General features: G+C 39.1%; 1 protein-coding gene across 2 annotated transcripts in view; it reads right to left on the bottom strand.

Annotated features, from left to right (window-relative positions):
- DERA (deoxyribose-phosphate aldolase) overlaps positions 1 to 25,757 on the bottom strand; it is a 99,109-nt gene that overhangs the window by 57,207 nt on the left and 16,145 nt on the right. The window contains exons 1-5 of one of the 2 annotated variants that reach the window (XM_023517914.1): positions 17,282 to 17,326; positions 12,950 to 13,047; positions 11,444 to 11,591; positions 9,639 to 9,734; positions 7,304 to 7,438 (exon numbers count right to left, since the gene is read on the bottom strand). In XM_023517914.1, coding sequence (XP_023373682.1) covers positions 7,304 to 7,438; positions 9,639 to 9,734; positions 11,444 to 11,591; positions 12,950 to 13,047; positions 17,282 to 17,291 — 487 coding nt within the window. In that variant the 5' untranslated portion in view covers positions 17,292 to 17,326. Of the gene's footprint in view, positions 1 to 7,303; positions 7,439 to 9,638; positions 9,735 to 11,443; positions 11,592 to 12,949; positions 13,048 to 17,281; positions 17,327 to 25,757 lie in introns of those variants that run through there. The other variant, XM_023517913.1, reaches the window with a different exon arrangement.

Genomic DNA, 25,757 nt, shown 5'->3' with positions numbered 1-25,757 from the left:
CCATGTATTTTTCTTATGGGGAGGATTTTGAGACTATCAACCACTCTGTGGTTTTTAAAACTAAAAAAATGTAATTATATATGGTACATATTATTTTGCAACTTGCTTCCCCCCCAATACATCACTGACATCCTTTCATATTAAATATAGGCCTATAGCACAATTTTTCACGGCTGTGCAATTTCCTATAACATGGACATAAAAGATGTATTTAATCATTTTATTATTGGGTATTCAAGGATTCAGACTTTTTTGCTATCATAAACAATACTTCAGGAAATGTCCTTATAGTTAAATCTTTACAAACATCATGACCTTATTCCTAAAGCCTTTATTAATTTTTCTGTTTATGCACTCGCTCATCTGTAACACATGTTCATTGTTAAAAAACTCAAACATTTCAAAAACTGGAAATTTCTTATTTAGTTTAAAAAAAAAAAAAAAAAGAACAATTCCTGCCATGTACCAGAGAAATAATTCGGAAGACAATTATAAAAGATGCCTGACAAATGAAAATGGAACTCCAACACCACGACTGCAAATTAGTCAGAATAATGCAAAATTTAACAAAACACATACACCAGAGAAGTGGCTGACATAGCGATATCACATTAAAAACCTATTAATAAATGTTTTGACTTATAATGAGGTTTTCGGGAGTATGAAAGTGGGTGTACTAGAAACCCTGGATACATTTCATTGGGGATATTTAATCAATTCAGTGGCACAACCAGTACAGGACTTGTCTCCTGTCTCCCCACGTCCCTTCTGCTACCGCCACATGGATGAGAAGTAGAGGTCAAAACCTGACCTTCACCTGCCATTTCCGGCTGAAAAATGAGTGAGTTTAGACAGTAGAGTGTTCACTGGCTGGAACTCAGACTCGGCCACCCTAGGAAAGGGCTGCGTGCACCAGAATGTAGACCCAATGGGCAGAGAAGAAGTGAAGAGGTCACACTGCACCTGTTTAAAACAGGATCCAAAACAAGCTGACAACTGTCTCCACCTTCTGTAACACTGCCCCGTACACCATCTCTATCTACAGTTTGTATCTATAGCTTTCTACTTTTCTCTATTTAATATATAAACTTTTTTCTTGTTTTTTTCTAGGTTCCACCTAAAAGGAAAGTATATTCTTAATCTTTAAGCAGCTGGCAATCTGTTAGGTTTTCTGGAAAAACACTGCTCTAGACATTAAAACTATGCTAGTAAAGCTTTCACATATACAATTATGATTTAAAGACTATATTTCCTACCTAAAAGTCATGAAGTAGATTTCTTTTTATATTTCATGCTATTCAAAGGCACTTAAAAGATAATTGTTAATGAACATATCTAAGCAATTATTTTTTGAGTATCAAAAAGATGTTCAACACTACACAAGAATGGCCTGAAAATAACTCTTCAGATAATTATATGTACAGCAAAACACTTAATATAAAATTGTACGGCAACCTTTTAAACTAAAAAGTCACAAAATGTTCAAGAACACAGTTTCATCCACCAAAGCAACTAATTAATCTTGCAAGATCACAACAGAAATGAGCTATACCACAAGATAGTAAAATAACCTACAAGAGATAAAACATACACATTTTTGTCAATAGTATTTGATGTTTTGAAGAATCATAGCATAAAAACAAAAATAAAAGCATACAGCTGTCATAAGTATCTCCAGAATTTCTCTGTTACAAACGATCCCCAAAACAGAGAAATGACAGATTATAGATTATGTGATTCCTCCCCCCAAAGTGCCTATAGAGTAAGAGATTGCTTTTCTAATAAGGTAATATGATTAACAAGCTCTACCAAAGGAAGAAAAATACCAATTTCTTTTCAGGGTTGTTCTTAATACCAACTTTACTGTGTAAAAAAATAAGCAATTAAAACAAAACCAGGTTATTGCTTAGATTCAAGACTTTTAGGATCCACCTCATACAAAAAGAATGAAAATATTGTGGTTTGGGCCCTAATATTTCATTCTCTGACCCTAAAACTCTTGATAGTTTTAGGAGGTATGTACTCCTTAAACCAAGTGAACAAGCAAAGGAAGTAAAAAGTCTGTGAGGCTCTGGATCCAGCAGGTAAACCGCACTTCTAATTGTACACTGAACACACACGAGAATGTCAGAGATGATGCCAGCCCCCTCTGGCGCCACGCTGGCTTGTGTTCCACAGTGTGTGTAGAATGAGTCTCCCAGTAGAGCCAACGTTAGGTCCTAAACCCAAGAAACCAGGTTTCTAAACAAGGTAGAAGCTGATAGCATATCCTTGTCATTGGTAAATATATTAGGTAAATATATGCAACAGAGAGAGGTCATTTTAAAAAGTTAAAAGAACACCTCTGTATATTCACAGAGCACAGAATGCATTTAATTTTTAAAACATGCCTAAAAAAGGCTGGGCATGGTGGCTCATGCCTGTAATCCCAGCACTTGGGAGGCCAAGGTGGATGGACTGCCTGAGCTCACTCAGGTTTGAGACCAACCTGAGCAAAAGCAAGACCCTTATTTCTAAAAATAGCCTGGCATTATGGCGGGCACCTGTAGTCCCAGCTACATGGGAGGCTGAGGCAAGAGAATCGCTTAAGCCCAGGAGTTTGAGGTTGCTGTGAGCTATGACACCACAGCACTCTACCGAGGGTGACAAAATGAGACTCTGCTGTCTTAAAAAAAAAGAGGGAGGTGCTTAAAAGGCCAGGCACAGGAACTCACACCTATAATCCCAGCACTCTGGTAGGCTGAGGTGGGTGGATTGTCTGAGCTCAGGGGTTAGAGACCAGCCTAAGCAAGAAGGAGCCCCTGCCTCTAAAAACAGCCAGGTGTTGTAGTGGGCGCCTGTAGTCCCAGCTACTCAGAAAACTGAGGCAAGAGGATCACTTGAGTCCAAGAGTTTGAAGTTGCTATGAGCTATGAGGCCATGGCACTCCACCGAGGGTGACAAAGTGAGACTGTCTAAAAAAGAAATAAAGAACTGTTTAAGGACAGCAACTTGGATGACAACTTCAATATCAGCATAAAGAAATATTGTATTACTTGTACTGATCATGAGAATAATATCCACCGAGAATGAAAAACACTAAACCTAAAATCATGGGTCAAGGCAGTGAGTGCTAAAGAATTAGAAGCTCATTAAGTTCTGTCTCCTGATTTGTACCTTATTTAAATGGAGGCAGAGAGAAGAGAAGTGTTTGCCCAAGGACTTGGTGTAAATTATCAAAATCACAACCTGGAATCTTTAAAGTTCCACTGAACTCACTTAACGCCTACACTGTGTGGTTACTGCCCTTGAGAACAGACCGTAACCATCATCAGAAGGAGAAGGAAGGTGAGGCGAAAGGAGAGGCACAATTGCAGCTGGCACAGAGGATTCGTCTGGGCCAGGTGAAAGAATGATCATTTCCTACGCATTATCTAAACTCATCCCTATTGTAATCCTGTGAGGTGGGTGTCTTTATCCCCATTTTACATCGAAAGAATAGACAGCACAGAGAAGCACCCACCTATGCAAGAGAAAGGGGTTACTAATGGTATAGCCAGGACTCCAACCAAGCAGTATCTAATGTAGAACTCGGCTCTCACTCTTCCAGCTTCACTGGTGCTCCCGACTCCACAGCCTACACCTGCCGGGCTTGTTCTGGGTCTCACTGTGACTCCAGCAATGGTTGGCCCACTCAAATTCATGGGAATTCAATCCTTTTAACAGATGTTTTTCTACAATAGCTAGATTTCTCCAAATTTTGTCAAGATTCATTCATTGACTGGGATTGTTTACTTACCTGAAAATAATGGATGAAAAGCAACATGGTTTTAGTGGGAAAACGAATATGAGTTCTGGAGTCAGGTAGACCCAGGTTCTGGTACTCAGGTTTGATCATCTTCAGCCTAAGCGATGTAACTAAAATCAGCCAAGAGGTGAAGCTTCCAAGGGAGAGTCTGCAGAGGTTGAGGAGATGTCTCACTGGGACAGAACCCAGGACCATGGAAGCTTCAGAGGTGACAGAGGAGACAGAGGAGTTCACAAAGAAGACACAGGAGTTACGAGGAACAAAGGAAAACCTCAGCAATGTGGTCACCAAAATGATGACAAGACAGTGTTCGCAAAAGGAAGGAATAGTCCACTGGGTAAATGTTGCTGACTGGTAAAGCAAAATAAATAACTGAGGAATATCCCCTGGGCAGAGTGAAATGGAAGGTCATCAGTATCTTGGCTCAAATGTGTTGCTGAGACAAACAGGATGACTCCTTTAGTAATTTTAATCAAAAAGATATGAAGGGAAGACTTGGCTGGGGATGGAAGGGAATGTTGGCCTTTTGCTTTGAATGGCTAAGAGAAGCTAAGTAGTTTAAATGCCTAATGGGATTGAGCTCATAGAGAGAGGCTGCAGATACAGGAGGAAAAATGGCCAATTAATGGAGTCAGGCTTCTGAACATGCAGGTGCTGAGAGCCATGACACAGACAGACTGAATTTGGGAGGAAGATAAAAAGAAGGAAGCAGAGCAAAGCAGCCCTGATACAGAGACCGTGGAAGAATTCCCAGCGGATGGTTTTTATTTTCTCTGAGAAGTAACAGGTAAGTCATTTGGTAATGGTCAAGGATGGAGGAGTTAGAAGTGTGAAGCAAATAGAGATTTTACATGGTTAACAAGAAGAATCCAAGGATAGGAACGTGAGATCCTTTCGGTCTCCTCTTTGAGTTCATGTCCTAAACTGGCACTTGTGACAAATGGGTAGGCCAGGTTTAAGAAATGGGATTTCTTGCTACCATCTACCCTGCAAACCTCAGTATACAGGGCAAAGAGCCTGGGATTTGAAAATGTAACAACCTGATAGACACTGACATCAGCAAACCTAAGAAATTAATTTTAGGCCCATATTATAGTAAACATAACATTGAAAAATACAGTATGTAATCAAATTGAGGATCAAAATTAGGATAAAATACTGCAGTGAAAAAAGTCCTATGTTCACTGCAGGTTTCTATTATATTTGGAATTAAATTTCTAGTATCAAATTGTTCCTTTTCAATTTGTTTTTGGTCAAGAGGTTATTAACACTATAAAAAAGAGTTAATAGAAAAGTATGGTTTAGGACAAAGATGTGTTATTGTATTTTGCATAAATGCCTATTATTAGGAAATTATCAGTTCTTAAAAACAACCATTCCTACTTCATTAAGGGACAGTCAATTACCTAAAAACCTACCTCCTATTGTATTTTATTTTCCAATTAGCAGTAAAATATAAACTATATTTCTATATCTACAATAGCTTAATAAAAGATATAAGTTATAATACAAACTATATTGCTCTCTCTATAATTGCTTAATAAAAGATATAAAGGACATACAGGTTTTTATCCAACTAAATCACATAAAGCTTGTTTCTAGATTTGTTTTAAATATTATGCTCACTTTTTCTTCTTATTCTAGGTTTAAATCTTAACTGAAATCTGTGGGTAAAAGCAGATAAGCAAAATTAATACAGAGGGACAGGGATATCTATTTAAAATAAACCTTTTAAGAAAGACTGCAAATGGCTAAAACACACATGAACAATAATAAGAAAAGGAATACAAATTAAATGTACAAAATGATATTTATGAACTGTCAGGAATTTAAATTTGGCAATAATTATAAATGCTGATGAGTCCTGGAGGGCCAGAGGGGGAAACAACGGGAACGCATAGGAACAGAACTAATCCTCCAAGCTAAAACCTACCTCTTCCAGCTTCACTGGCAGCCCAGTCTGCCATGTAACTCAGCTCAGGCCAATAAGCAAAGGTGCTGTGAGACCTTCACATAGGACAAGCCCTTCCTTCCTATCATCTGGAAAATACCTACAGGCTGCAGCTTTAGAAGTCCTCTCAGATAGTGAGGTACCCTTGTACACGATAGTAGGGGCACAGGCCTTGGAACTGAAAGATGAAAGTAGCCCAGCTCTCCAAGCACTTTGCAGGGTCATCACACACCCCTGACATACCTATATCTAGACTTCATGTAAGGGAATAAATCCTTGATTATTTAAACTATTGGCTGAATACTTGCTACTTCATAACCAAAAGCAGTTCATAATTGATAAACAGTGGAAGTAAGCTTTACAAATAGATCAAGTCTTTGCAGGTAAATACAGATGGACAGAAAGAAACACAGAAAGCTATCCATTAGATACTGGCCACGTCCCAGGTGAAGGAAAAATATATTAAGTATAATCCGATTTCTTCTTAAACCTCTAAAACAGGGTGAGGACAGCATGTGTGTATATATGAAGCTTGGGAAGTGAAGCACTCAGTGTTGCCAAGGATTATTTCCGAGGGGTCAGATCATTCTATCTACTTTATGACTAGTGGGAATTTTTAATAGTGAGTAAAGATAACCTCCATAATTAGAATATAATATGCCTTTTATTTGACATACACATATAGAAAGAGCCAATATTTTATCTTGGCTTTAACTTGTGATTTCATTAAAAATTTTTAGTTAAACCACTTGTTATAATGACTTTTTCTGAAAAAACAAAATAGTAATTATTTTAGCTATCAAATGATTTCATCTTTAGTAAACAAAATGTATTTATGATTTAGGTCAACTCTATTTGATTCTTTAATATTTACTTATCAGAACAATAGATTGTTACTGGAAGAGGCAATGTCTTATTGTAATCTGGCATGATAGTGAATCATTAATCTGAATGGTGAATATGAAATTATATTCATGGCTATGAAGATATGAGGAGTAAAATCAATCTTTGCAGAATTATTAATAATGCCACATCCTCAAAGTCCACAAAAAAATAACATAAAAAAGATGCTTACTCCAACATATTAAAACTTTGCTTAAGAGACTTGCCTAGAGTGATTTGATTAACACAGTGGTTCTCAACCTTCCTAATGCAGCAACCCTGTAATACAGTCCAAAGGGGTCGCGACCCACAGATTGAGAACTGCTGGATTAACAGAATAGTATAGAATAGTAGTAACTTTTCCCTTCTAAAGGAAAACCGTATCAGTAAAAGCAATTTTTTTTAAGTTTATGAAGTTATTACATGGAAATAACCATTCACCTAAGCACCCAAAGTGTTCCAAAAAGTCCATTCAGGAAGACAACTGCCAGACTCAGGAGAGGCAGAAGGCGCCACAACCCTAGCCACCCTCTGATCTGGTGACTTGTAACCTGGAACAGTGACCTACACACACAGTGCCTGTTCTCAGGTCCCCAGTAGGGGATTCAAGGAAGAACTGCAGCTCCCTCTTAGGCAAGGCACAGACCAACCACAACTCCCTCTTAGGCAAAGCACAGACCTACCTTCCCACTGGCCTGTCAGCACCAAGCTCCTGTTAATTACTACGTCAATTTCTGCAGCTCCATCTTCCACAGCCAGTCTGATTTCTTCTAATCGTGTTTTTAAATGAGTCTGTCCAGCTGGAAAGCCAGTGGCCACTAGCAGAGGGAAGGAAGGGAGGAGGAAGAGAGGAAAAAAACACATTAGGTCAGGTTAGTAGCTCAATAAAGAATTTCAGAGCAAAAAGAAAGCCAACATTTAGAGACCAAAACAATAATGACAGTTAATAATACCACATATATGTATAACGTAAGTGTGAGGAAAGAGAATGCTCTCTCTTCCTGTGTTGATGTTACCACAAATATTAATACTATATGCGCTGGAAGACCTGAAATTAAGTTGCTGCAGAGATGATCATGAGGGGGCACTAAGTAACCAGCAATTAAGACAATATCTTCTCAATGGTAGTCATACAATAGTAGTTGTAATTCCGTCTTGATGAACACTAGTTATCCAGCCCACTCACTCTAGATCTCCTAACTAATCTGTCTTATCTTGATCTACTCATTCAAGAACCTCTTTGGCTGGTAACCAAATTGTAATATGTGTTTCTCCCACTGCCTATCTCAGAACAACCAACCAGGCAGATGAGAATAAAAGAAAGAGAATTCAGGAGGTAGAGACATCTAATTAGCACACAAAATTGGGGTAGGGCATAACTGGGGAGAGCAGAGCCAAGTAAAAAGGACAGGAAAATGAAAATACAACTACACTTTTGAAATACTATTACGTGTAACACATTTTACATGTACAACATTAATTCTGTCCTTGTTTCTAAAGCTAGCCTATTGTGTTCCCTTTTTTTTTTTTTTTTTTTTTGAGACAGTCTCAAGCTGTTGTCCTGAGTAGGGTGTTATGGCAACATCATACCTCACAGCAACCTCCAACTCTTGGGCTCAAGCAATACTCTTGCCTCAGTTTGTGCTTTTTATTTTTTTTTCTATTTTTAGTAGAGAAGGGGGTCTCATTTTTTTCTCAGGCTGGTCTTGAACTCACAAGCTCAAGCTGGTCTTGAACTCACAAGCTCAAGCTATCCACCTGCCTCGGCCTCCCAAAGTACTAGGATTACAGACGTGAGTCACTGCCCCCAGCCCAACTGTGTTTTTTGAGGTGGTTAAATTCCTTGGGTCCGCCACCTTAGAGGAAAGCATGTTTCCCTGTTGCATAAAGGAAAAACTGAACTGACAGGGGCTGATGAAAAATTGGGGTCTATAAAGGTATAGCTCCAAATATTTTGGGAATCCTCACATGTAGACTGCATATGAATACTACATAATATGTTTTAATGAATCTCTAATAAAATAAATTATTGATCTGTATAGACTGATTTTTTTAAGCCAAGATAACTTTGCAACATCTTTTAAAACTAGACTCTCGGCTGGGTGCAGTGGCTCACACCTGTATTCCTAGCACTCTGGGAGGCTCAGGTAGGAGAACTGTTTGTGCTCAGGAGTTTGAAACCAGCCTGAGCAAAAGCAAGATCCTGTTTTCACCAAAAATAGAAAAATTAGCCAGACATGATGGCATATGCTACTCTCAAGGCTGAGGCAGGAGGATTACTTGACCCCTCCCTAGAGATTGAGACTGCAGTGAGCTATGGTGATATGACACCACTGCACTCTAGTTAGGGTAACAGAGAGACCCTGTGTCCTATCCCTCTCCCCCCAAAAAACCCCTACAATCGCGAATGTTGTACCTATCCATCAATCTATACATTTATGTACATACACAGACCTATGTAACATTTACTAAACTGAACTCTGCCATGAAGCTGATCATGCCAGACCTTTCAGTGTCTTCCCAATCATCAGGGTAAAGCCAATGCCCCAGCATGGCATGGATACCCTCTGCAATCCGGCCCTGATCTCTCTCCCTCCAGCTTCAACTCCTGCAGCTCCCCCTTTGCCGCAGCTTTGGAGCCCACAATTACAAATCTATTTCAGTTCCCTGCACATGCTTCTCTATGTGCACATGTGCCAGTGCTGCTGTCTAAAATCCACTGCCTACCTTACCAAGGTTGTGAACTTCTCATCCTTCTCATCTTTTAAGACCCAATGAATTATCTCCACAATGATGCTTTCTGCACAGTTTTATATTCTTGGAACTTAACATAACATCTGTTACTTATTAAAACATTAATAAATACTAAAATCATGAATAAATGCAACTAGTTAAATATATTAAACTACTTTAAATCATACTATAAAATTATGTGCAAAACTTCCTGGTGTCTGAACTGAAGAACCAGAAACCTGTTTAAAAAATAATAATAATAACAAAAGCCGCAACAAATTTTACCTGATGCCACAGGGATATCACAGCCTGCAGCCTTGAGTGCTCTGACAGCATCACACACCCGGGCAGGATAAACACACACGGCAGCTGTAGTAATGCCTATGAGAAAGAAATCGCAACGGCCTACTGTATTTGAAGTTCAGCTCACACAATATGCTTTAAACTATTATTTATACGACAACATTGGCAGAAATCAAATGAGAGAAAAAAATAATTTTCCCATGATGCCACAACAAATTAAAAAGTTTTTACTTTCCACCCTGCCTTCTAATTCTTGACAACATGGATTATTTTCTCATCGTCACCATCATTGGAACAATTTCGATCCGCTACTCTTTGAGATTAACATAATCCTATTTTTTAAAATGCCTGACCAATAAACTTGGTGGTCATGACTCATTGAAAAGACTTCATTTCAGGTTGGTAACAAAACCTAGCGTTTAAACGGGGCAGTTTGAAAGAAGGACAGTTTGAAGGAGGACAGAAGAAGAAAAATGAAAGTGAAATTTAAAGGGTGGGGCAGAAAAATAACGTTTAACTAATACTACTCTATAGTTTACTCAATACTCCCTCTTTTGCAAGGAATAATAAAATCTGAAGCTGGAAACTTTCATTTTAAGGAATAAGCTCTTAAAAGTAAAAATAAACTATTATGAAGCAAAGCAATATCATAACATCTCACAAAGTTGTTACTTTTAAGTACCGTAAGGGGGGAGGGTGGTGCCAACGTGAAAGAAACAAGTACCTTTCGAAAGCTGTAGAGTTGTTTTAGTCTATAAGTTATCTGCAAATTATTTGGGACAAAATACCTGCCTTGGGGGCGGTGCCTGTGGCTCAGTGAGTAGGGCACCGGCCCCACATACCGAGGGTGGCGGGTTCAAACCTGGCCCTGGCCAAACTGCAACAAAAAATAGCTGGGCATTTTGGCGGGCACTTGTAGTCCCAGCTACTTGGGAGGCTAAGATAAGAGAGTTGCCTAAACCCAAGAGCTAGAGGTTGCTCTGTGCTGTGATGCCATGGCACTCTACCAAGGGCGATAAAGTGAGACTCTGTCTCTAAAAAAAAAAAAAAAAAAAATACCTGCCTTGGGCCAGTTCATCTCTCTAGTTGCACTCACAGGAGATGGGCACTCAGGAGCCATGAAATGTCCCCCCATGGAAAGCCATTTACTTGATGGTTTGGCTCCCCAGCCTCGCAGGGCTCAGTTTCTTTATTTAGAAAATGAGGAGGGTCAGTTCTCAGAGGTCTCCTCCATCTATAAATGCTAGGATTCTAAACTTAAGGCAACTTTAGAAAGTCCTTTCTCTCATGGGTACAAAGGGAGTGAATACGACTCTTTGAGAGATCTAACCTCATATATAAGGCATACAATATTTCCGATTTGCATTTTATTTTCAAAAGTATTTCATTTACTCACAGAAAATACTTTATGCATGAGATGTGATTATTAAGTAATGAGACTGGCTTTTTCACATGTAGCTTGGGAATCAGAATCAATATTTTAGAGTCACTAGATTAAAAAAAAAAGACAACTTTCAAAACTAAAAGAATTGAAAAGAAATATAAAGGCAGTCTCTACTGGCAACTTTAATCCACGGGCGGGAAGAACTGACCTAAAAACAAGACTCAGACTCTCTTCCTGCTGTTTTTCACGGATGAATCTCAATTATTTGTCTATGTACATAGAACACAGGTTTCTATCTTGATTTTTATCACTGCTATCATTTAAGAAGCTCAGTTGTCTTAGATTTAGTAATTAGTATGATGAACAGGTAAACACCAGGCAGATTATACACAACAAACATTACCTTTATCGTGCATATTTAAAGCTTTTAAGAGATCTTCCCTGATCGGATGTTTGGCTTTATAACAGAGCCTTTGAACATTGGAAGACGTGTCATCTCCTGAAAGTGTAGTAAGATCTATAAAGGTAACAGCTTTCAGGAGCCAAGCAGCCTGTTTGAAGAAAAGTAAAAACAAAGTAATTGTTTTCAAAAAGTAATCTCTCACCTAGTTAGTAGGCAATCATTACTTACATGTGGGTACTAATATCTAAATCGACACTGTCTTAAGGCATATTCTGATACATATTAAACGCATAGCCCAACAGTCATTAATAAGATGACTTTATCCAGATTAAAAGAGTAGCCTTCAACGTTTTTTTTTTTTTTTTCTCCCACAGATACCTCAAATTGGAACCCCTCTAAGATCAAGTCTCCCACTTCTGACTTCCCTACCTCACTGGTCCTGGCTGTCCTAAGGTGGGAGAACGTGGAAAGAAGGTTTCTTTTTCTTTTTTTTTTTTGAGACACAGCCTCAAGGTGTCCCCCTGAGTAGAGTGCCGTGGCATCACAGCTCACAGCAACTTCCAACTCCTGGGCTCAAGCGAGTCTCCTGCCTCCACCTCCCAAGTAGCTGGGACCACAGGCACCCGCCACAATGCCTGTTAGTTGTTGCAGCCATGATAGTTGTTTGGCAGGCCGGGCTGGATTCAAACCCACCACCTTAGGTGTACGTGGCTGGCGCCTTAGCCACTTGAGCCACAGGCGCCAAGCTGAAAGAAGGTTTCTATCTTACATTTTATTTCCTACTCTGGATTCTGGGATGAGGCATTATTTAAAAAAAAAAAAAAGTCTCCAAGGACATGCTCAATCAAACGAATTTCCTTTTATCTTTTCAATCAGAACACTTCCAAAAATGAGCAAAATATAAAACGCCCCTCCAAAAGATTCAATCATAATATTCTGCCCCACTTGTGCAATGAACTCTGAATTCCTTTAGTCTGGCATAGCATGTCTCGGTTGGGATACACTGAAGAATATGCTGCCCAGAAGGACTCTAAGAAACATCATTTCTGGGATTTTGAAAAAGTGATTTATGAAAAGGAATCGGAAGGTAAACATGATGATCAGAAAAAGGTCAGCTCTTACACCTAAGGGCCTCGGGAGTGGACACGCCAGGTTTAGACGTTAGGGTTTTTAAATTAAAACGGAAGACAACCAAAGAAGGCACGTCTAAGAAGCTGAATAAATGTGTTGAGAAAATATGCCATTTAATTCGCTCATGAATAAAGATGCCTCAAATTCATTTGCGGTTTTGCCACTCAAGAGTGATAAGATTTTTAACTTGTTTGGATAAATGTGTTATCTTTCTCCAACCCATCATCATCATATATGAATTATTAAAATAAGTCATGGACAGCTGCAATCTTTTAAGTTTAGATACATCTTGAGCGAAATTCAATACTGTGGCCTTGAGGGAAGAGAGCTCGCGCTGTAAAATACAGGGACAGAATGCTCAAGGAGAGCCCTTACTTGCCACTCCTTCTTCACAGTTCTGCGGGCCTGGATCTGTTCCGCGCGCCTCAGGACTGCAGGATGATTCACTTGTACTTTGGAGATCCAGCTGAGGTCTAAAGGGGAAAGAAACAACACTTGTTGAAACTTCAACGCTGTATTAAATTTAGTCACCTATTTTCACATGGTCCTTGAAAGGATACATTTCTCATTGGCCATCAACGCTCTTTTAAAGCTCATTTCTCTTTCACACAACTATAATACAAATAAATAACCTTGTTGAAGGAAGCCCAGTCATCAAAAAGCCTACTTCAAGTTAAATCAAGTACATGTGGAACTAGAAGAACCTGTATTGATTCATAACACAGACGTGTAAAAATGAGGAGGGGGAAACGTGTGTTTACCCGCACCACGTACCTCACTTCTGACAGCAAAGACTTATTTGTGAGTGTCTAACTCAGGAGAGAAAATGATTAATAAATACTTAAGTGAATTAATGTCCAGACTTAAAGGAATCGTTGATCACCACCCCCTTGCTGACAAGATTAATATCTACAAGATGCTAAGAGGATACAGCTCATTCTTTCTCCAAAGGAGAATAATTCAAAATGTTTTAGAAATAACAACATTAGTATAATAGAACTTAGAAAAAAGGAAAGGAAAAACAAGCTGTTCAAAGTTTCAAAATACATTCTGTTGCTTGTGTTTGGCAATGTTCTCGCCTACCTTGATCTGCCCTCTCTTCTCTTTTGAGTAACTGTAATTTCTACTTTAAGACCCAGTCTAAATGTTAACTCTTGTGAGAACACTGTCAGATGCCCAGACAGAGCTAACATTTGGATATATGTCTATTACAGAACTTGTATTTAATTCATCAGGGCGTCATGATGAAATTATTCCTTGTACTTACTATACTGTGAGACCTGATGTTATTGTGTTTGAGTGTCTAACACCATCCATCCCTATCTTATAACATAGGTGGCCTCACAGCAAATTAGGCATGTACACATTTTCCTTCTGTAACTAAGCTCATTTCTACACCTCTCTGGCAACTCTATGTTTTTACAGAACATCTTCTTAAAAGACCCTTAAAAGATGGCTGTGAAAAAGGCTACCCATTAGAAAATTGTTCCAATTGCACAACTCTTTTTAATGTAATGGGAGAAATTGCTGACCACATACTGTATCACCTAAAAATACAAATAATAATAAAGTATTTGCATTCACCACACAGATAGGACCACCAAGAAAACCAATGCTTATAAGAGACATTCTTTCTCTCATTTCCATTTGATGCTTCTTAAAGGGTATCAATAACATATTAATGGTGTAGAAATTCTAAGTGAGATTCCAAAGTGATTAAAATGATATTCTTATTTAAATATCAGTGAAGAAGGAATAGAGTTTTGCTGCTTTTTTCCTCTCTAATTAAATTATTTTCTTAGCTGAAATCACTTAACAAAACAGATTTTTAACATTTCCATCCATCTGCTCCTGCTCCTGCAAGACATTGTATGTTTTCATGCTTCTTTGCTGAGCCAACTTCACAAGAGAAAGTGGGAGTGTGGGGTCAGGCTAATGAAGTCTGCCTCTTCTTTGAGACTGATTTTGTTCTAGCAGAGCCCAAGGGAATCAAATCAGATGGACACACTAGACTCAACTCCATTTATGTAAGACCTGTAAGAACCTCCCTCTTTCTAAACATAGGAGAGACTCTTAATGGTGATTAGGTTCATGGTCAAGATTATGAAATTTTTCCAAGCAGACAGGAAAAATGAGTGAAGCAGGGAGTTGCATGAACTACCAAGCTCACCACCAAGTAACTATTGACAGTGATCAGAAAGAAGGAGGCCTTTCACTCGCTGGAGAGAGGCCTAAAGGGGGTCAAAGGACATTCCCCTTTTGTCTGCTCTGCACCCTCCACCACTGTCACCACTGGAAACACTAGTACTCTGCTGGGAAGGTCTCAGGCAAGACCAAGACCCTTCACCATCTGGCATCCTCATCCTCTACATGCCCATCCTCTCCCTGGCCCCAACTCCAGGGACAGCTTTCCCAAACTACTGGCCATTCCCTGATACATGTGTCATGTTCTGTCTCTGGACCTGTGCACCCTATTTGTTCCTTCACCTAGGAATTCCCTTCCTTACCTGTCCTGTAGAGTGAACTTCTACTTCTCCTTTAAGACTCAGTTCAAATGTCACCTTCTCGGCTTGCCTCCCTGGAACCTCACAGGTTGAGATGCGGCTATGCTTCTTTGTGCTTCCATGCAACCCTGCAGTCTACTTTTGGTGCAGATCCCTTCAGTAAGAATGGCACTGATGTGTCTAAATGTTCATAGCTCTAACAGATGTTAAAGACTCCATGCAAAATACTCCACACATGGGTGCCATTGAACAAACAGGTTGTTCCCCAAAGACCAGAAATGATCTAATTCTGGGCAATTCTTTTTTAATTGCTTCTGATTAGAGGGGACTTTTGGATCTCCAAAATAAAAGTTGGGACTGAAGCATGAATGAGATGTTTGAGGACGTTCTCCTTAAAAACCAATTTTTAGCACCATTTCTACCAAAGGTTAGGAACTACAAGGCCTGCTCTCATCCTTCTCAGACATCACTTGCCAGAGGTCCTTGAAAACCATCTATTGGAGAATGTAATAGGGTTACTTCTCTCACAATAACAGCCTCACCTGCTAAAAATATCATTAGCAGCCATAAAATCATCCGGCCCCATATTTAATCTAGCCACAAAGTTTGCTTCTGTGACCTCCCATGGCAATGAATTATATAAGTGACTATCTCATTTTATTAGCACTTAATTTGCTACTCTTTAATTTCATCCAGTAACCCTTGTTCTCACATTATGGGGTCTGGGGAAAAGAAAGAACTGATTGGCCTTCGTTATGTCCTTTATAATTTTTAATACTTTATTCAAGTACCCTTTAGTGTCTCCCCTCCAGGAGAAGTGGTTCTAAAGCACACAATCTCATCAGAACCATAGAATCTTCTTCTTACGGGGCCAGGAAAGGTTTCAAGTACACACGCCTTTGGGGAGGACAGACATGAAGCCATGATTGGAAGACAGTACTGTTTGTTCCTAAAACTCTCCAAAGAAGAAATCCTACTATTTCTTAGCATGTCTCTTTGGTGGCTTTCGGGCCCTTCTGTTGGTTAGAAATTTGTTCTGAAATGCTTTTCTCACAATTTACTATTATTATTTTCCTGTTCGAGTCTCAGTGGAGACAAAGATCATTTTCCCTGCAAATCTTTCTAGCCTTTCCATCACTTCCATTTGTATTTTTACATATGTTCCTATATTTTTCATAATGTTCCTAAAACATGTAGTACCAAGCAATAACCCTATGAAAAGAGGCGTATCTTGTGTTTTGATTTTACCTTTATTTCCAATGGACCAAAGTAAATCATGATGCTTTATTAGAGAATTGCCCCCCACAAAAAAAAAAAAAATGGGGGGAAAATGAGAGAGATTAAACTTCCCTTGGTTTCTCTTGATTCCTTGTGGGTTTTAATATTTAACTAGACTCCCCAAATTTGTTTCTAAGTCTTATCTTCTAAGTAGTCATTTACTGATAGGTAACAATATATTTTAATAACAGAGTATATTACTGAGAATCATTATGTATCACGTAATTGTCTATTACTTTTGTATCATTTTTAATACTAATTTATAACCTCTCAAGGATTAGCCACTCCCTCCCATATGTGTAGGCGTCAAGCACAAAAAGAGTTGCTCAAGGCCATGAAAGGCAGCTCACACCTACCATCCTAGCACTCTGGGAGCATGAAGTGGATCGCTTGAGCTCAGGAGTTCAAGACCAGGCTGAGCAAACGAAGACCCTGTTTCTACTAAAAATAGAAAAAACTAGCTAGGCATTGTGGCAGGAGCCTGTAGTTGCAGCTACTTGGGAGGCTAAGAGAAAGAAATCACTTAAGCCCAGGAGTTTGAGGTTGCTGTGAGCTATGACATCATGGCACTCTATGCAGGGGAGACAGAGTGAGACTCTACGTCAAAAAAAGGGGGGGGGGCAGCGACCATAGCTCAGTGGGTAGGGTGCCGGCCACATACACAGAGGCTGGAGGGTTCGAACCTGGCCTGCGCCAGCTAAAACAACAATGACAACTGCAACAAAAAAATAGCCGGGTATTGTGGCAGGCACCTGCAGTCCCAACTTCTTGGGAGGCTGAGGCAAGAGAATTGCTTAAGCCCAAGAATTTAAGGTTGCTGTGAGCTGTGACACTTCAGCACTCTACTGAGGGTGACATAAGACTCTGTCTCAAAAAAAAAAAAAAAAAACACAAAGATAGAATTACTCAGTAAATGCTTTTGTACCTTTCATCATGGTGAATTTATTTCAGATGTTGAAATGAATAAAGTATCACTTGATCATGTCTGGTCTTTCAACTTTGCCCTTGAAAAGGGTTATACAGGCTAGAAAAAAAGTTTCTAAATGTCAGTATGTGCTCGATACAATCAAGCCCATAAGACAATCACTTTATACAAATGATCAGACTGAACCTCATCTTTCCCAACCCAAACTGAGACTATCCTGACAGCTCCAAATCTCAGCAGGTGGGATCTAGAATTAGTCTTCTTCCCAAAGTCTATAATCCAACAAACACAGGTGAGCATTCTAGGGCATCTTTGCGACCCACTGGGCATTAGCCAACTCTTCCAGTTGCTTAAGTCTAGTCCTTAGAACCCAAACAGATGTTCTAGAAACCAAGACATCAGTAAGCGGACAACGTATGTTGCCATAACCAAGACAGCCTTACTATAATGACACACTTCCCCACTGCCATCTGCCTCAATCTCTAACTTTCCTCCCACATACATTCACCTATCAGACTATTCTTCAGGATATCAATCCAAGTCCAGGTGACTAATAAGTTTACCATGTCCTCTGAAAAACTACTTGCTGGCACCAAGTTGAAGACCAACTTGGTCTTCTAATTTGTTGCCTCTATACCAATCTCATCTATTCACTGCTCACACCCCTCCTCCATCTGGCTGTGGTTTCTGTCTTGCACCCAAAGCGAAATGGGTTACAACTCTCTTTCAAAACATGTCAACACAGTAGAAGATAGTCTGAGTTCATATTTTCACATATTTCTTTTTACTTTATATAATACGTACACTAGAGAATTTACAATTACTCCGTGTCTCCCGTTGTTTCTATAAAGCAGCACTAGTCTAGACTTTATGCTGTAGCTGATTAGGAGTCACTGAAAATTGCCAAACAAGGATATAACAGAGTTAAAGAAGGATTTTTCTAAAAATCAGCATATAGAGTATGTTCCACCGACATACTTAAATAAGAATACAAATCCAAATCTGAAAAGATATTTATTTATGGTAGTGTTGTTACACAGGACACCAAGATCTATGCCCAGTTGAATAATACAAAGCGTATCTGTAAGGTAGAACACAATTCAGCCATGAATAGCATGGGATCCATCAGTGTGTACTGCCGTGGAAATCTGATTAGGATATGTCACTCTGTGAAAATAAGTAATCTGCATAGTGGTATGACTTTCTAATTAAAAATGTATATGGAAACAAAAACAATATAAAACACACATCTACTGGCATATGTGCAAAAAAATAAAGACTATATTCCAAATTGAAAGAAGTATTTCTCTTCAGAGGTAGGATTATATCAGATCTCCATTTTCCTATGTTACACATATTCCCATAATACTTAAAAATTTCTACAAAGAGCACATATTACCTGATTAAGCAGGAAAAAATACATATACTTGAGTCTTGAATGAGAAGGAATTGCCAGCAGCAGTGTGCCTTACAGGTTTGGAAAGGCAGACGGCAGCAGGTAAGCTGGTAAGGTAGCCGACACTGTGGTCCAGGCACCAGCGCTACACAATGTCCTCTTGGAGCACCACCACTGCTCCAAACCCTTCACGACCAATCTTTGGCCACTGAGCTCTTCCCAAAAGCCAGGCTGACGCGTTGTACAGCGTCAGGCAGAAATGATAATGTAAGAATGTCACTATCCCCACAGCAAAGATCACGAAAATGTTAGCACCACAGGCTATGCAGTAGAAGCTGCCTATTACATTACTCCTACGCATATAAAAACCAACACAGCTGGCAAGATGGGCCCACACTTTAGAGCAGTGTTTTTCAACCTTTTTTATATCACAGCATACTTTATAATAAAACTTCTGTGGCATAATTAACTTATGTTGATCCAGAAAGAGTAAAAAAAGGAATATACTTACAGTGCTTTGACCTTCTTTCTAAAATAATTATATATCTTTAAAGTTTTTCAAGGCATACCCGTGTCCCAGGGCACAGTTGAAAAGTACTGCTTTAGAGCCTGCTCTGGCCCACCGGGGCTGTCCCATTCTCCTCACATGGGGCATCTGTGTGGCCAAGGGTGCAGACTATCCCAGGGTCTGCATTCCCCTCTAGTCCAAGGTACACAGGACTCTAGAGTTCCTACACCAAATGACTCTAGGCTTGCTTACAGAGTCTCTGGGAACTTAAGAGCTGAGACAGATAAGGCACAAAAAACGTCTCTGGGAATTTGATAAGTGCAATGCTATGAATTATGTTCTATCTTTTTTTTTTTTTTTTTTTGAGACAGAGTCTCACCCTGGGTAGATCCCTGCCATGGGATCATAGCTTATAGTAACCTCTAACTCTTGGGCTCAAGTGATCCTCTTGCCTCAGTTTTTCATTTTTAGTAGAGATGGGGTCATGCTATTGCTCAGGCTAGTCTCAAACTTGTGAGCTCAAGCAATCCAACTGCTTCAGCCTCCCAGAGTGCTAGGATTACAGGTGTGAGCCACGGTGCCCGGCCTTTGAATTACGTTCTTTCATCAACTACTATATAAGGGGTACCTATTACAGTGCCAGGCACTGCCCTATACTCTAAGGCTTCCCCAATGAATGAAAAAATGCAATCCTTACTCTCAGAGTTTTTCTAATGAAAAGAGAAAACAAACACACTGTATAAATATCTATTGAATATATTATATAATATATATAGATTATAGTGAAAGTCACATAGGATAAGCCACAATGCAGGATGGGCATGGGCCAGGACAGTAGGATAAGAAAACATTTCAGCAGAGCCCCAAGTGAGCAATGAGGCAGTCACCCAGGAAAACAGCATTCTAGGCAGAAAGAAGGGCACACACACAGTCCTTAAGGTAAGAGGGAACGTGTAACATCTAAGGCAAGCCAGAGGGACCCAGTGCGTCAGAGGGGAACAAGGCCAGGTAGAGGGAGGGATAGAGATAAAGTGAGAGAGGAAGGGAAGGACCAGATCCCATAATAAAATGTTGTCCAATATGAGGGTCATAACCCATGGATATGTCATGAAATCAATTTTGTCAGTTGCAAGCAGCATTTAAAAACAAAAAAGAACAAACAGAAAATAGAAAATATTCAGAGTACACGGCATGTAATACATGTAAGGGTCATTTATGGAAGTTCTGTTTCATTTCCGCGTATATCGGCACGAACTATGTGGCTATATAAAATACACTGCATATCATGAGGTGTGGCTGAGGCTTGAACGGTCCTTACATAAACTTTTTCGGCATGGAAATATCTCCAGGTATGAGATGGGAAGTTTTTTAGAGGTGGGGCCGGCAAGACACTGGTGAGGGTGCGGCAGAGACAGGGTCAAGGTCATCAATCCACTGATCACAGCATTTCTATACTGTCTTTAAAATCTGCCTTCAAACAGATGAGGGCTACTCAATCTCTGATGCTACTATTCCTAACTAGAGAGTGAAAAGTCAAACAAAAGTTGACATTCCCAAAACACAAAATTTAAGGAAGAACTTCCTCAGCTCACCACCCCTAAATATTCTCAGATTATTCTCCATGTTGAAGGGGACATTAGAACTAACTGTCAGGACTGAGCTTTCTGTCCCCGCTCCCCAACCTCTCCACGCTCTAAGTGTCTGCCAGAACAAAATTCCACAACTCCTCCAAACACAGTCCAAGTGCTAAGCTGTTGATCCTCCCTAGGGTGACCATCTCGTCCTGAGTTGCCCACCACAGGCCCAGTCTCATCTATGTTAGCGCTTGTCTAGTATATTTAATTTCTTAACAAAGTCAAAATAAATCAGGATGGGTTTGGTGGACTCCAGCTTCTGCCAAGGTCTCCAGGAATGTCTCACAGCATGTAAGAGGAGGGTGCAGTGAAGAGAATTACTTTAGCAAGTGATTCACGCTGAAAGAAAGACCATGACTTGACTCTTCCCTACCCTCCCAGTCCTAACAAAATTAGCACTCTCAGCAAGCTGGGCATTCACAATCCCTGAGGGTACTCAGAATAAGAGTGCCTACAGACAGCTAAGTCCAATCAGTCTTGGAGGTATTTAATTAGCCATTCAATACAGAAGCCAGTTGCAGCCCAGCCTGAGCCCAGGCACGCAAGAGATACAAATGCACCAGTCAGTAGAATGAATGAGTCCCTACTGGAGGGTAGGTGAACATTCAATATATGTGGGAAATCAATCCTCTAGACCCCCCGCAGAGTGCAGAGAGCAGACTGAAAATATACTCTGTATGTCTAAAACTAGCAGAACCTCCACAGTTGACCATCTTCCCACACTGATCACCTCCTTAAATTGACCCAATTTTCACAGACCAGAGATGCAACTGATGTACAGATCAGTAGAGCAGATGTAGTTCCTTATGTTAACCCCCTCCTTGTATAGACTAGTTTGTTATAGTCCCCTGTATGGTCAACTTACAGAGGTTCCACTGTATTTATTTATTTATTTATTTATTTTGGTTTACGTTTTTTCTTTTTTCTTTTTCTTTTTTTTTGAGACAGAGTCTCATTCTGTACCCCTGGGTGGAGGTGCCATGTTTTCAGCCTGGTTCACTATAATCTCAAACTCCTGGGTTCAAATGATCGTCCTGCCTCAGCCTACCGAGTAGCTGGGATTATAGGTGCCCACCCCTATGCCCGGCTAATTATTCTATTCACTGGCCTCAGCCTCACAGAGTGCTAGGATTACAGCCTTAAGCCACTGAGCCCGGCCTGTATTTACTTTGGATCAGGCTTTTTAATTCTATATAACAAGAGAACAACAACAAGAAACTGATCAGCAACAATAACCCCCCCAAATGTGTGTTTAATGAAATTTTAATTCTGAATTCCCTCCCATCTCTCAGGAAAGTTGATTATATGTTATTTGCACAAAATGTTTTTCAACACCTACCATGTGCCATGGAAACCAAAGAGGTCGCCAACTACAAGATGACCTCAATCTGCTAAAAAGCATCAGTATCTACTTTAAAAATTAGCAGTTATGTTAAGAAGCCTATGCCCAAAGGTGGCAATTTAACTAACTCATCCTCAGAAGATAACACTACATTAAACTCTGAAGCATAACCTACACATAGGTAAATGACTACTTCAGTGACCATTCTAAATAGTATCCACTTTTACATCCAAATTTCTGGAGCATGGACAAGAAGTAAAGGAGTAGTCATTAAGTCGTTGGCTTCATTAGCAGAAGCATTTCACAAGGTAGTAGAAAATATTAGTTTTATATCAGAATCACAGGTACTTCAAACACAAAATCAGATAAATTAATACACATATCGGACTGTTTTTTTTAAAGTTGATTTTACCAAATCAAAGAGAAAGTTTGGAAGTCTGTTGAAGGTAAAACATCTGACATTAGTTTGGCTGCCACGATGAAGTCAGTTAAAAAGGTTAGCATGGAACTTATGATTCTTTAATTCTGCAGTGATAACATGGATACAAATTTTGTGAAAGTCTAATATCAAGATAAAATGAATGTTCTTATTAAATCAAGAAACTTATGGAGCAGAACTAGGACTGAAGCAATGGATCTCATTGTGGTTGATATTCAATTTATAATTTCATTCAAATACAATTCCACAGTCTAAGAATTCAAGTACAAACTATGGTTGTCAAATTGTAAATATTTTATATATACATAGAATAAATGAACTACCTGATCTTTGTGAGAAAACAGATGTGAAACTAAAAATAAATACACCTCCCTGGCAATATGTCCTCTCTCTCTCGGCAGGTCATCATCACTTTAATACTATAAACACCCAACTGGGCAAGAACTCGTGTGTCAATTAACCTAAGCTGATGTATGCTGGTCTCAAGCTATCTTCTAAATAAGAGTTATAAATGTTGACTTCATTTTTTTTTCTGAAATCAGTTGAAAATCTTTTTGTAAAATAACATATTAAATAAAACATCAAAAGCCTCTGCTTTTTGAAACTTTTAGTGAACTACAATTAGTGCTGACAGTAATTGAGGACAGTATTGCCAAGAGAAAAACAGTGAAATTTGTCCCTACAAAAGAATGGAATTGAACAAATTAAATGATGAGATTTCAACTTGTGTAGAGAGATTAATTTTAAAATCCTTAAGTTGCACTTTGGAATGTCTCAACTGTTTTGACTATCTATTGTTGCACAACAAACCACCACGAAACAACCATGTTTTATTCCCCTGATAAGTTGACTGAGGCTTAGCTGAGTGGTTGTGCTGCTGCTCATACTTGAGATCTGTATTGGTTACTGCAATCACATGGAAACTATGGCTGGAAATGCAAAATGATTTCACTGATATGTTGGTGTCTTAGAGGGAGTGGGTAGCTGGAAGACTGGGCTCTGCTGGGACACTAGGTCTCCTTCTGTCTGTCCATGTCGTCCCAGAACCTCTCCAAGTGCCTTCTCCAATAAGGTAGGTAAATTCCTTCAAAGGCAGCTCAGAGTTCCAAAAAGCATAAAAGCAGCTTTCAGATCTTCAGTTCTACCACATTCTATCACCGTGAGTCACAGACCAGTCCAGAGTTGCTGCAGTAGGGGATTATACGAGGGCATCAAGACCAGAGACCTGGTCCATCCTTGGAGACTAGCTACCACAAGCTCTTATTTTAAATTGAAGGAGTTTATATTTTATACTGGAAAGAAATGAAATTGAGAAGGCCTGTAATTTTACAGTATATTTAGCAAAACATACAAAGGAATGATAAATAGATATCTTATTTGACAAGCTTTGCCTTATAAAAATATTTATTCTTGTGCCTCTGAATGGAGGCAACAATATATTAGGTGTGAACTTTTTGTGGTAAAATATTCTACATTTCAGGGTTGGTGCCCGTAGCACAGTGGGTATGGCACCAGCCACATACACCCAGGCTGGCGGGTTCGAACCCCGCCTGGGCCAGCTAAACAATGACAACTGTAACAAAAAATAGCCAGGGATTGTGGTGGGTGTTTATAGTCCCAGCTACTTGGGACTTGAGATCTGTATTGGTGACTGCAATCACATGGAAACTATGGCTGGAAATGAAAATGATTTCACTGATATATTTGTGAAAGAGACAGAGATATTCTCTTGCTGAGGCAAAAGAATCACCTAAGCCCAAGAGTTAGAGGTGCTGTGAGCTGTGACATCACAGCACTCTACGCAGGGTGACAAAGAGAGATTCTTTCTTTAAAAAAAAGAAACTATTCTACATTTCAATTTAAAAAAAAAAAGGAAAACTGAGAATATCTTCCATTTACAGAATGCGCTGAGCTTACCAAGTACCCCAGCACCTGTAAAGAAAATATTTTCTCAATTAAAAATATGTTCCATGGATAAGAATCAATTGAAGCTGTCAAGAATTTTAAATTTAATAAACATAAAATGCAACTTTGACATATTAGGGACTAATACAGCTCAGAAGCTAATTAAAGCAGAGTTATAATTCAACTTATGTTGTTTTATAATGCTGAGATAATTAACGTCAATACTTTTTTTGGCTTTGATGTACATGAGTATCTTTTCACTTTAGAATAAATTTTGTTTAAATGGAAATATATTCTCTTGAAAAGAAGATCTACCAATAAAATAAAAGCAATTTGTCAATCAATAAATACATCGTGGCCATAAAGTTCATGGACAATTTAACGAACTTTATGGCCATTCTGTATTTTTCACTGTATAATTTTAAGTATTTTTAGTGTCCCCCTTTTACCATCATATATATCTAGCTTGTATGCTCAGTTACTCTATCAAATATCCAATTCAATGTCTCTTCTGAGCAACTTTCCTTAGCTGCTCAATCACTAAGTCTTCTATGGTCTCAATGAAGTTTAACAGAACAATATTATAACCCCCACCCCATCTACAAAAACGTAAATGGTTACTATATATCAGGCACTGGCAAGTAAACTAGTGGTTATGTTGTGATTGTTGAAAGGTTTACTCAGACCAGACGTTGCTAACAAGAGACTAAAGCTTCCCCACAGCAAAGGGATTCAGACAACTTCATTAATACATCAAATTAATGTATTTGATGTATTAACATCAAGTCCAGCTCCCTATCACTCTCTTTAACCCATATGTAGCAAGTGATCTACAAATACTTGATGAATCAATGATGAAAACACATAGCTTAATTAAAAAGAAAGCTTAAAGTCTGAGGAAGCTTTGATATACCAGAACAAAAGAAGTACTATAGCCATTCACTTAACCAAGATTCATTTAATAACAACTATTTGATAAGAAAATGTATGAAGGAAGGGACATCTGGAGGGAAGGGAAAAGGATTCAACAAAAGCAAAGATTGTAGGGGTGGCACCTGTGGCTCAAAGGAGTAGGGCGCCCATATGCCAGAAATGGCAGGTTCAAACCCAGACCTGGCCAAAAAATAAAAAAAGCAAAGATTATAAAGTCAGTCTTCGTATCAAAGGAGAAGAGAGAAGAAAATGTGTGATTTAACAATGTAAGAATCAAATTAAAGCAAACTACATTATTTAGCTACCCCTAATGAAATAA

The sequence above is a fragment of the Otolemur garnettii genome, unplaced genomic scaffold (assembly GCF_000181295.1).
Source record: "Otolemur garnettii isolate 467f Iridium unplaced genomic scaffold, OtoGar3 scaffold00124, whole genome shotgun sequence".
Lineage (NCBI taxonomy): Eukaryota > Metazoa > Chordata > Mammalia > Primates > Galagidae > Otolemur > Otolemur garnettii.
Note: the sequence above shows the minus strand (reverse complement) of the source record. Positions and strands in the feature narration are given on the sequence as shown.